Below are 13,338 nucleotides of genomic sequence, written 5' to 3'. Positions count from 1 at the left end.
CGAAAATCTAGGATTTTTGTCCGCTTATAGGTCACTCAAATACTTACCTGTAGACGTTTGTAATCGCTTCTGAAGACCGATCAACAAATGCTATGTATCAAGTACGTACGTATCCCCTCTTTAAAAGGAAAATACAGGAATTAGTTCAACCACTAGGTGGCGTGGTAGCGCCTGTACTAAACCATTGGAAAGCCAAGATGACACATTTCCAACCACCGAGATTTAGTGTCCAGTTTCTAATGGAACACTGGTTCAGATTTCCGTTTCCGAAAGGAAAATACACCTCTAATTTTTTACATTTACAGCTTTCTACTACGAAGAAGGGACCGGACATCCCTGAGGGAGAAAGAAAAGAGATCTCCCCACGGGGATAAGGCAAGGAACAATTTCACAATTTGAGCATTTCTATGGATAGTTCCTTCCTAAGCATCATTTTATATCAAGCAGTATTTCCTCAAAATGAAGCATTTAGTTATTTCATGATTTTAATATCGATCCCATTTGAACGGGAAAAAGATCATTTTAAAATAGAATAAATAGTTTGTTCATGAGTTGTGGTAAGTATTTTCAGGTGTTCTTCCTTTTTTTTTCTCCATTTCTACTTCGTCACTGAGGCTCAAACATTTCTACTTCCAAAATGAGGCTCAAGCATTTTTACGAAATATTTTTTAATGAGCAAGCCATTTAAAATAGCTTTGAAGCATTGCTACCTTTTTGAGTCACACAGGACTCAAAACCATAATTTTTCTACGAATACTTTGTTCATGAGCCACATGATTTCATCTCAAGCATTTCTAAGGGTAATTTGTTCACGATTATTTCATTATTTTAATATCGATCCCATTTGAACGGGAAAAAGATCATTTTAAAATAGAATAAATAGTTTGTTCATGAGTTGTGGTAGGTATTTTCAGGCGTTTTTCCTTCTTGATTTTTTTCTCCATTTCTCTTTTGCCAATGAGGCTCAAGCATTTCTACTTCTAAAATGAGCATTTTTACGAATAATTTGTTCATGAGCAAGCCATTTAAAATAGCTTTGAAGCATTGCTACCTTTTTGAATCAAATAGGATTCAAAACCATAATTTTTCTACGAATACTTTGTTCATAAGCCACATGATTTCATCTCAAGCATTTCAAAGGGTAATTTGTTCACGAACAAGCCATTTAAAATGGCTTTTTGGGCTATATTTTAAGAGGCATTTCTACTTTTTTTTTGTCAAAGAGGATTCAAGATCATCACTTAATCTTAAGCATTTATACGAATAGTTTGTTCATGACCCACATGATTTCATCTCAAACATGAATTGTTCACAAACAAAGTAATTAAAAAAAAGCTTTTTTGGGCTTTTTTTAAAGTGGCATTTCTACCTTCTTTTATGGACTCAAGACCTAGGACTCGAAATCATCACATTTTGTCTCAAGCATTACTACGAATAGTTTGTTTGTTCACCAGTTGTCGCTTTCATCTCAAGCATTTCTACGTATAGTTTGTTCGGCCTTTATCTCAAGTAAGCCTCGAGCATCTCCACAAAGAGCTTGTTCATGAGGACCTTGCCGTCCTTGTGTACGGTGCTCCAGAACCTACGCACCACCTGGTCTGCTTGTCGGAGTACAGGAAGGCAGAGGAGGATGTCCTGCATGTGAAGCAAGTAGTTGTTTGGTCTGGAAAAGAACACATTGAAAAATAAAATTAAGAGTGCCACCTCTGTGGACGAGTGGTCAGGAGCACTGACTCACAACCCGGAAGTTGTGAGTTCGAATTCCGGCCGGAGCAGAATTTTCTAACCAGACTTTTCCAGGCAGAGGAGGATGTCCTGCATGTGAAGCAAGTAGTTGTTTGGTCTGGAAAAGAACACATTGAAAAATAAAATTAAGAGTGCCACCTTTGTGGACGAGTGGTCAAGAGCACTGACTCACAACCCGGAAGTTGTCAGTTCGAATTCCGGCCGGAGCAGAATTTTCTAACCAGACTTTTCCGTTCTTGGATAGGCATCAACGTCTACCCACAGAAAAAAAAAAAAAAAAAAAAAAAAAAAAAAAAAAAAAAAAAAAAACCTAGAAGTTTTCAGTACCTATAATGTAAATTTTCATTGTATTGTTTTGTAATTTTATTGTAATACAGCTCTGGGTGTCATTTTTTTCACTCAATCATAGAGCGGAACTCAATATACGTATACTATGTAGATACTTACCTCAATAAAAGAATGTGAATTGAAGTAAAGCAAAGGCATACCGCGAGGTACAAAAAAAAAAAGAAAAAAAAAAACTAGAAGTTTTTAGTATAATGTGAATTTTCATTGTATTGTATTGTTTTGTAATTTTATTGTAAAATATACTACAGCTCTGGGTGTCATTTTTTCACTCAATCATAGAGCGGAACTCAATATACGTATACTCTGTAGACACTTACCTCAATACATAGATACAGTCGCCTAGTGAAGATAAAATGCTATTTCTAAACTTCTTGAGTGAGGAGAACTCGTCCAGTTTGACATCTGAGTTGGCCAGAACGAGAGCTTTGAGAAAGTAGTACTCTTCTTTACTCACTGCCACATGCTCCAGTCTGTCGATAACCTGAGTACACTGCGGAGAACAAACAACAAGAACATTTCCAATAGGAATAATACAACAGATGCGCTTATTTAGATGAGGTTTCCAAGTCAAAGAACAGGAAAAATGAGGAACTAGGGAATTTTTCTTTTACTTCTAGATCCCGAGATAAATCGATTAAAAAAATCTTCTACTTCTTTTTCTTTGCCTTTTGACGTGTACAGACGGGGTCGGCGTTTTTCGTCAGCCTCTCAATCAGCCCTAACTAGGGTGATTGCTTTGGGCTGACATTTGGTTTTGGCTACAAATTTTACGAGTGGATGCCCTTCGCACTCAACTTTTGATATTTCTTTAGCAAGGGAAATCCAGGCTGGCTGGTATCCGCCCTGTTTAAAGTCTCCCAGCCAGACTAAGCTGGTCGACTCCCTGTTTATATGTCATGTCCCCCAGCCGATTCTATCCGCTAAGACACATTTCTATACGCTAAAAATTACCAATTCTATCCACTTAGAATCGCCGTTCCGAGAACGAACATTATCCGTTCAGGATAAAATCCACCCCGGGTGGGAATCGAACGCGCGGCCTAACGTTTTCAAGGCAGACGCGCTGCCAACCAAGCTGACTAGGCTGGCTCTCGCTACAAAAGAAAGAAAAAAAATCTTTGGAGTTGGGATCCATCACATGTCCGTCTTCCCACCACTCACCTTGTATGGTTCGCTTGAAGAAGGCTTTGCAGGCCTCACAGGAGGCCACGCCGTAATGGAACCCTGAGGCCACATCCCCACACACCAGACATAATCTCCTCGGTAACTCTTCCTCCTTGATACCGTCCTGTAGGAGAGAGAAACGTTGCATGTGAGAGAAATGTTACACGAGAAGTGTTGCACACGAGAGAAATGTTGCATATGAGAAAAACTAAAAATACTGGGATTTCTCCATTTTTCAATATTTTCATCAGTTTTTGAGACACCCAGGACTGGGTAAGACTAACCTGTCCTATTACCACACCTAGTCATATTCACACAAAACGTGAATTTTACGATATATGTTTTCTTCACTTTCTTCAATGAAAACTCACAATTTAAGTCAAGGTTGATAGACTTCAATCTGATATTCTTTAGTTTTTCTCTCTATGTCTTTATTTCATTATCATTATCTAGATAGGTGGAGGTATCTTTAATATGTTAACAAGAATAACATGAAGTTTTGGCACCGTTTATTTTTTCCTACTTTTTTTTCTTTTTCCAAGTTTTTATTCAACTTGAGATCTCTGTATAAGGAAGGAGTTGATAGTGAAAATGATGACTGTGGGAAAAAGAAGAGAAAAAGTGTGGCCGATGTTAGATAATAATATAAAAAAAAGGTGATAAAAATTACCTTTTACTAATTCCTTTGATTCTTTCTCATCCTACCGCACATTTTGATAAAGTTAGACACGTGCTTGGAAAAAATGATCCTATTAAAAATTACTGGGAATCAGGAATATGTAGCTTCAATAAAGTTTTTATCGACATGGGTTTTATCCCTCATTCGGCGACATGACAAGCTACCCGTTAACTTCACCCAAATGGGGCCGGAAAAGCCAGCAGGACACGACTACCCAAAAGGTTGGTCATGGTCACCAATCCGTGAGAAAAAAAAAAAAAAAAAAAAAAAAAAAAAAAAAAAAAACATCTTTGAACAGTCTTTCCGATTTTCATAAAATCTGTCCAAAAAATTTCACCCTCATTTGCTCATTTGACTTTGTAGCTCTTTGATTCTTTTGCGGGACTTTTCAAAGTGAATTCAACATTTCATTAAACATGTAGCTGTCTACTGTTTCGAGTACTTAAACCTCATGAAAATCTTCAAGCATTCTTCCAAGGACTTGGCTTACAACTACAACACCTGTCCTATTACCACACCTAGTCATATTCACACAAAACGTGAATTTTACGATATATGTTTTCTTCACTTTCTTCAATGAAAACTCACAATGTAAGTCAAGGTTGATAGACTTCATTATTTAGTTTTTCTCTCTATATGTACTTATGTCCACACCTAGTCATATTCACACAAAACGTGAATTTTACGATATATGTTTTCTTCACTTTCTTCAATGAAAACTCACAATTTAAGTCAAGGTTGATAGACTTCAATCTGATATTCTTTAGTTTTTCTCTCTATGTCTTTATTTCATTATCATTATCTAGATAGGTGGAGGTATCTTTAATATGTTAACAAGAATAACATGAAGTTTTGGCACCGTTTATTTTTTCCTACTTTTTGTTCATCTTTTTACAAGGTTTTATTCAACTTGGGATCTCTGTTGTTGTTGTTGTTGTTGTTGTTGTTGTTGTATGTTTGTTTGGGTCAAATAGGTACCTACTACATATAGTTCATATACCGTGTCAATTCACTTGATAATAGGACTTTGATTACAAAATTTTAGGTTGTTTAAACAAACACTTTTTTCCATGAACGACCTTGTTGATGATGATGGTGACCAAAAGTTTCAACCAAAAGATTGAAACCATAAAATGGCTTGAAAGTCTTTAAACGCCAAAAACATCCGTTTGTTGTACAAGATTTTAGTCGCCCCATTAGAAGTTTCGTCTCGGGAAAGAAACAGGTTACGTCGAAGGGACCATCTTTCATTCCTTCTAGGGAATGAATATTCCTCTCTAGGGGGGAAGAATAATATATTTACCTCGCTGGGTGAATACAGGCGCTGACTGGAGGGAGAGCATTGGATGTTGTTCAGGTTGCATTCCTTCTTGATGTAGGAGAGACCACCCAGATCTGATGTGTCACCATCACAGGACATCATCGATACCTGGAACAACATACAGGCGACACAAATTAGAATGATTGAATAGAGGGAAACTCACTGCCAAAGTACAGTGACTTTCAAGAAACGCGTTTCACTAGTGGGAATTGCGATTTATCGTCCCGAAATTGAAGAGAGGAGGACGAAATAGATAATATGTTTAGTATAAAGTCCTTTGTTTGTTTGGGTCAAATAGGTACCTACTACCTACTACATATATAGTACATATATCTTGTCAATTCACTTGATAATAGGACTTAGATGACAAGATTTTAGGTTGTTTAAACAAACACTTTTTTCCATGAACGACCTTGTTGATGATGATGATGGTGACCAAAGGTTTCAACCAAAAGATTAAAACCTTAAAATGGCTTGAAAGTCTTTAAACGCCAAAACCATCCGTTTATTGTACAAGATTTTAGTCGCCCCATTAGAAGTTTCGTCTCGGGAAAGAAACAGGTTCCGTCGAAGGAATCTTTCATCCCTTCTAGGGAATGAATATTCCCCTCTAGGGGGGAAGAATATATTTACCTCGCTGGGTGAATACAGGCGCTGACTGGAGGGAGAGCATTGGATGTTGTTCAGGTTGCATTCCTTCTTGATGTAGGAGAGACCACCCAGATCTGATGTGTCACCATCACAGGACATCATCGATACCTGGAACAACATACAGGCGACACAAATTGGAATGATTGAATAGAGGAAAACTCACTGCCAAAGTACAGTGACTTTCAAGAAACGCGTTTTACCAGAGTGAATTGCGATTTATCGTCCCGAAATTGAAGAGAGGAGGACGAAATAGATAATATGTTTAGTATAAAGTTTACCCCGTTCGGGAATCGAACCCGCGACTTGGACCTTACAAGGCAGACACGCTACCTCCAAACTAGACTGACCAGCCTAGTTAGCTTAGTTGGTAGTGCGTCTGCCTTGTAAGCGCTAGGCCGTGGGTTCGATTCCCGCCCGGGTCGGATTTTATCCTGGTGGGATAATGTTCGTTCTCGGAACGGCTGGCTTTCTCCTATCCTGTCTTCCTTCTCTCTTCGATTTTCGTGACGATAAGACCATAGCAGTTACAGTTCCCTCTGTCAAACCTCTTAAAAAATAAAAAAACTAGACTGATGTATTAAAATTAAAAGAGCAATTAATTATTCATTGGAATAGAGAGTGAGACTTTTCCTATTTTTGACGTTTTCATCATTCAAAGATTCAAATGAGACAGCATTTCTTTGTAGTGATTTCTCTTTGTTAGCACGGCATGGTTTTGGTTTAATACACTCCACTACAATTAGTGTACACTACTCATGCTACCACATTGTTCACCCTAGCGTAGCATTTCTTTGTAGTGATTTCTCTTTGTTAGCACGGCATGGTTTTGGTTTAATACACTCCACTACAATTAGTGTACACTACTCATGCCCCCACATTGTTCACCCTAGCGTCCCTAGCTACCAAACATCCTCGTTTAACATGGATATTAGAGAAAATCCCAATTAAATAGGCAAATATCCGATTCATCTCCTAGTTCTCATTACGATCCGGTTCAAAATTCAGAGCAGCCTTCAAGCTTGACAATTCATGATCAATGTCAGGGTCATGCTACGAGAATCATGGACCATGCTATGATTGCTATGAGACTGAAATAGTAAAGAGAACATACCATACTATAGGAAATCTATCGTCATATTGATTGTGAATAATTCATTTTAAGTTAGAATTTAGAAAGAGTGAAAATCCCTAAAAAAGGACGTAGGTCACCCGGTACAAACCTCTCCCTATGGTGCTTAACTTTAGCTTCATAGTCATCCCACCATAACAAAACGATTAAGGCGGATTTAATTCCCGTCTGAGGCGGATTTCATCCTAGAGAGATAGGTAAGATTCTCGGAACGGCTGGCTTTCTCCTATCCTGTCTTTCTTCTCTTATCGCTTTCGGGATGATAAGACCTTGGGCAGCTACAGCTTCCTCTATCAAACTTTTTTAAAGCCATTAAATGGTTGGTTGAAAAAGTGTGTTGATTTGTATTGCGAAGTATAGTTGCCAAAACTTTCACCTCAAGGTATCAGAGTACTAATAGGTACATATTCTGGACAGCTGGGCTATATTATGGTCACAGCCAAGGTTGCCCTGCAGACATAGATATTGAGGCGCGTGCGTACGTGAGTCTACAAACTCATTTCTGAGTAGCTCATTTTTATCAGAAAATTTGAAACCAACCAAAGGTTGGTATAAAAAATAATAATGAGGAAGGAAAAATATAAGCTACAAAGGGGTGTTTACAATAAGCTACAAACTTAGTAGCTTATCATAACCCCTATCATAAAGAAAAGAGCCGCTGAGGCCACATCCCCGCACACCAGACATAATCTCCTCGGTAACTCTTCCTCCTTGATACCGTCCTGTGGGAGAGAGAAACGTTGCATGTGAGAGAAATGTTACACGAGAAGTGTTGCACATGAGAGAAATGTTGCATATGAGAAAAACTAAAAAGATTGGGATTTCTCCATTTTTCAATATTTTCATCAGTTTTTGAGACACCCAGGACTGGGTAAGACTGTACGAACACTCTGTATAACATAATTTACTTAATACATTATTATGACAAGACAAATCTGTCCCTTATGTAAATGCCAAAAGGCTATTGACTTGTTAGAGATCATATTTTATTTGAATAAATCAACAAGCTGGGAATAAATTTACAAGTCTATCTGTTATCCAAGATACTTATCTGTCTGTCTTTGTTATACAGTACCTACCTATAGGCTGTATCCAGGACAATGGAAAGGAGGGGCGGGGAGAGGGAGGAAGGAAGGGAGAGAGGGAGAGGATAGAGAGAAAGAGAAAAATCAAGTCTCACGGGTAGAGGTATAGGTCTATAGGTGAAATCTGATTTATCTGAGAAAGGCTTTTTTCAACTAAGATAATGTTCAAATGCAGCATGCAGCTCAATATTTGAATTCCAAACATATTTAAATGAGAGGAAAATAATAAAAATAAAAAAGTTCATTAATATTACCATTTTTTTATATATATTCTTTTTTCGAAAGTAAAAAATGATAGATGTATGTAGATTTAAAGTTTAAAGCCATTGACAGAGGCTGTTGACATTTTTTAAATCATAGATAATAGTGCTTATTTATACTGCTCGAATGGAACCAAAAGAGTCCCTTTACCCCAGTGGAATTCTACTATCTTTCTTGTGGTCAAATTACAAGGGTGTGTCCACACTACACATGGTCGATCGGCCATCGATGTCGACTGAACCGTCCACACTGCCTCGACAACATTGATTTTCCTCGTCGATTTGAACATACCTTAATAATGAGAACAAAATGCTTTAACATTTGTGTCAAGTAAAGTTGAAGAAAAAAAAAAAAAACCTTTACAAATAATGTTCTCCTCTAAATGACGCTGCTTGTTGTTTCATTACAAATTTTCATCAGTAAATGGTTTCTTCAAATTAAATTGATCCCAAGGGCAAGGAAAACCTAGACCCATGACAAATGGAGTGTGCCTGAAGGCATGTGATGTGTTTTCCAATACTAAATTTTCCTGTCATAGGAAAATTTAGTCCCGGGCTTAAGGCCCGTTCCCACTTCTCGTTCGGAAAAAAATCGTATCGTGTGTAATGGGAACACTCTCATATTACATTGCCTACAGGACATTCGGCAGACACCGAAGCGAATACAATAGTCCGTCCCTTATACCTTTTTATTACTATTGTAATAATAAAGGAAGGACGGACTAAAAACCTGTACAAATGTTCTCCTCTAAATGACGCTGCTTGTTGTTTCATTACAAATTTTCATCAGTAAATGGTTTCTTCAAATTAAATTGATCCCAAGGGCAAGGAAAACGTAGACCCTTGACAAATGGAGTGTGCCTGAAGGCATGTGATGTGTTTTCCAATACTAAATTTTCCTGTCATAGGAGAATTTAGTCCCGGGCTAAAGGCCCGTTCCCACTTCTCGTTCGAAAAAAAATCGTGTGTAATGGGAACATATTACATTGCCTACAGGACATTCGGAAAAAAATCGGATGAAACTCATGACACATGGGAACGGGCTCACCTCAAGATGTAACAGAATCTCACCTCAAGATGTAACAGGGACTCGCCTAAGGATTGGGTGGTGCTGGAACAATATTGCCTATCTGGACTGCCGGGACTCTGCTGTGATATTTCCACATAGGGATCGTCCATGTATTTCACCTGTGAAAATAAAGCATACCAAGTGTAAGACAAATGACACATGACCAAGTCATCCACATGCAGAACATAAGACGTCAGAATCTGTGATTGGATGGAAGAGCTCCTTTTGGAAAATCCTGCCACATAAATAAAGCCATATAAAAAAAGTAAAAATGTCTTGATTGAAAATTGATATTTCAACTTCAACAGGTTACTACCAGAATAGTACGAGGCCAAAGTAGTACTCTTCTTTACTCACTGCCACATGCTCCAGTCTGTCGATAACCTGAGTACACTGCGGAGAACAAACAACAAGAACATTTACAATAGGAATAATACAACAGATGCGCTTATTTAGGTGAGGTTTCCAAGTCAAAGAACAGGAAAAATGAGGAACTAGGGAATTTTTCTTTTCCTTCTACGACTTCTAGATCCCGAGATAAATCGATTAAAAAAATCTTCTACTTCTTTTTGCCTTTTGACGTGTACAGACGCGGTCGGCGTTTTTCGTCAGCCTCTCAATCAGCCCTAACTAGGGTGATTACTTTGGGCTGACATTTGGTTTTGGCCACAAATTTTACGAGTGGATGCCCTTCGCACTCAACTTTTGCTATTTCTTTAGCAAGGGAAATCCAGTGAAAATAAAGCATACCAAGTGTAAGACAAATGACACATGACCAAGTCATCTACATGCAGAACATAAGACGTCAGAATCTGTGGTTGAATGGAAGAGCTCCTTTTGGAAAATCCTGCCACATTAAATGAAGCCATATAAAAAAAGTAAAAATGTCTTGATTGAAATTAATATTTCAACTTCAACAGGTTACTACCCAGAGAATACTACGAGGCCTTAGATTTTTAATTTTTAGATAGGAGCTTGAACGATTGAAGCCCGATTCTATCCGCTAAGACACATTTCTATACGCTAAAAATTACCAATTCTATCCACTTAGAATCCCGATTCTATCTACTAGCGATCCTGAGTGTTTCACCTGTTGATAGATCTCCGAGAAGCCACACTCCCTCGCCTGTCGTTCATCCAGCACAAGGTCCGAAGCAAAGCGTATCTTGCCGGCACAGTGCGGCAGAGATCTGTAGGCGATGGTCAGGGTGAGGATTTCTGCCCACGTTGACTGCAACAGTCGCATCTGATCATTCAACGAGAGATCCGTGAAGCCTGAAACCCAAACCAATAAGGAAGGAGTTGATAGTGAAAATGATGACTGTGGGAAAAAGAAGAGAAAAAGTGTGGCCGATGTTAGATAATAATATAAAAAAAAAGGTGATAAAAATTACCTTTTAAGTTTTACTAATTCCTTTGATTCTTTCTCATCCTACCGCACATTTTGATAAAGTTAGACACGTGCTTAGAAAAAATGATCCTATTAAAAATTACTGGGAATCAGGAATATTATGTAGCTTCAATAAAGTTTTTATCGACATGGGTTTTATCCCTCATTCGGCGATATGACAAGCTACCCGTTAACTTTACCCAAATGGGGCCGGAAAAGCCAGCAGGACGCGACCCAAACCAAATCGATTCTCGTATTATATTATTAGGGTCTATTACATTCCGGGAAAAAAATTGGACTTGGAAAATAAAATCCAAAACACATCGAAAATGTAAAAAAAAAGATGAGTTAAAGAGAAAGAGACTGCGCTCGTCTTGCACGCGGGAGTCCCGGGTTCGATTCCCGGCGGGGTCAAGAAATTTGTATCATGCAATAATGATTGATGTCGTGACTGGCTGTTGCGGGACCCACTCAGCTTCGTGATGAAAATGAGTGTGTAATAATAATTGTAATATAAATGAGCATAGCAAACGGTGTCAGTATGGTAGGTAAACATTGGATATTAGGATTATTGAGATCTTTGGAAAATCCTACAATGCTGCAGTGAGCACCAAAAAGTGTGACCTAATAACACAAAGGAATTGCATTCGTTCATTAATTACCTGGTATTTGCTTGGCCCAGCCTATAATACACACTAGCTCCCTATCATACAGGTCGCTCAGAGAGTTGATCGTCTGCAATGTAGGATCTGACTGGGGGGTTTCGGATCGGACCGTCAACATTTCTGGTTCACACAGTAGGAGAGCTTCCAGCATTTTGTTCTCTGTGGGACACACCAAAGTTCACACAGTATAAGCAATTTGACTCTTTATTTATTTTTATCCAATGTACACAAATACGTTTTTCTGTGTACTATTACTGTCTACCGCGGCTGTTCTACAACCTAACCTCTTCTGGGCTTTCAACATAGCAACGAGTGTCCACGATAAAGCGAGTCTAATGAAAGTACACAAATACAAGAAATTACTGCCAAGGACTAGGACAATTACCTAGGGCGAAATTATTGCCTAGGGCAATCTCTACCATTCAACACTGTGCAAGTACTGAATCCCATTGTCTTGGGATTCAAGTTGAGTGAAGCAGCGTTGAGCGTGTAAGTATTCGGATGGGCGAAATGGAATTTCATCCTCACTTATGTGGAGAACTTGAAAACATAGTAATGCTCTACGTGCTCGATGCTCTCCGCTTCACTCTGTTTTTAGCCTAAGGGTTAGGTGGTAGAGAACGCATTTGTGGTTACCTTCCACTCAAAAGTTCAACATCATCATTATTACTTTTTTAAAATCATACCGCAATTGGCAGGGTAATATCGTGAAGTCAAAGTTCAACTTTTTAAAAGAATTACCGATATTTCGGTATTTCTTTCCAGATCTAAAAGTCGAAGAAGAAAAAGAAAAAATCCCATTTCTTTATTTATTTTTATTTTTTATTTTTCAAGGTGAAAACCTACCCTTATAAGATTCAATATCTCACCTTCTAGCGAGGGTATAGACTTGTTGGGCGGCCACTGTTGGGACAGGAGGTCGGGATTGCGTCGATATTTCTGCCGTCCCCCTCTCACCCTGTCCAATCGCACTCCCTCCTTGAGCATGCCCTTACGCAGGCACTTCTGAAACCGACAGGCCTGGCACGCCTTACGACGGCGCTTGTTGATTTCACAGTCGTTCGACGCAGGACATGTGTACTCGATGTTACCTGGTGGGGGGGGAAATAGATGAATAAGTGAAAAAATAAAATAAAGAATTAGAAAAATTCGATTAAAAAGGTTTTAAATTGGTGAGCTTTCGATGTCACTCAGGACATCATCTTCAGACCAAGATAGATGATGACTCTATCGCAGCAGGAATAGAATTATAGAACTAGAAAAACTTATTTTTTTAAAGAGGTGTGATAGAAATATCATAGCGAGTAGCAAGGAGTATATCATAGGAGTATCGAGCTATAGTATTTAAACTACCCTCAAGTGCAGAAAAATTCGACCGAATTTTTGCGCTAGAACTGTGCTGCAAAAAATCTCTTTTTTTTTTATTTGCAGTTTTTTTTTAAAGAGCTTTAGGATAAAAACCGCCTAGGGCGGGAATACCCATTTCCCGCGACCTAGCGCTTACAATGCAGAATTTCAAGAATGGAGAACTTCATTATAATTATACCGTAGCCGGAGCTCTTTCAAATAACACCTTTATCTTTGGCTCTCAAGTTCTAAAGGTGATGTGTCCACAGTCCACACATGGTCGACCGGCCGTAGATCGACATTGATCAACAACTGTCCATACTGCCTCGACAACATAAATTCACCTCGTCGCGCGTCGATCGACGGCCAGTCGACTATATTTGGACACACCTTGATAGGGCTCAAAAAACACTTATACCTATCGGGGTATCGTTGGCTTAGGATGTAAAGGTGGCGTTCCGATCCTAGCTGCCGGGTCGCAAGC

General features: G+C 38.7%; 1 protein-coding gene across 1 annotated transcript; it reads right to left on the bottom strand.

Moving 5' to 3' along the window:
- Positions 1-1,207: 1,207 nt before the first annotated feature.
- LOC103507674 (steroid hormone receptor ERR2-like) lies at positions 1,208-12,598 on the bottom strand (the record flags this gene model as incomplete). Its single annotated transcript, XM_026822495.1, has 5 exons — positions 1,208-1,663; positions 2,412-2,584; positions 10,543-10,727; positions 11,505-11,666; positions 12,377-12,598. Coding segments are annotated over 5 exons (905 nt in total), but the record flags the coding sequence as incomplete, so codon positions are not given.
- Positions 12,599-13,338: the final 740 nt, after the last annotated feature.

The sequence above is a fragment of the Diaphorina citri genome, unplaced genomic scaffold (genome assembly GCF_000475195.1).
Source record: "Diaphorina citri unplaced genomic scaffold, Diaci psyllid genome assembly version 1.1 scaffold335, whole genome shotgun sequence".
Taxonomy (NCBI): domain Eukaryota; kingdom Metazoa; phylum Arthropoda; class Insecta; order Hemiptera; family Psyllidae; genus Diaphorina; species Diaphorina citri.
Note: the sequence above shows the minus strand (reverse complement) of the source record. Positions and strands in the feature narration are given on the sequence as shown.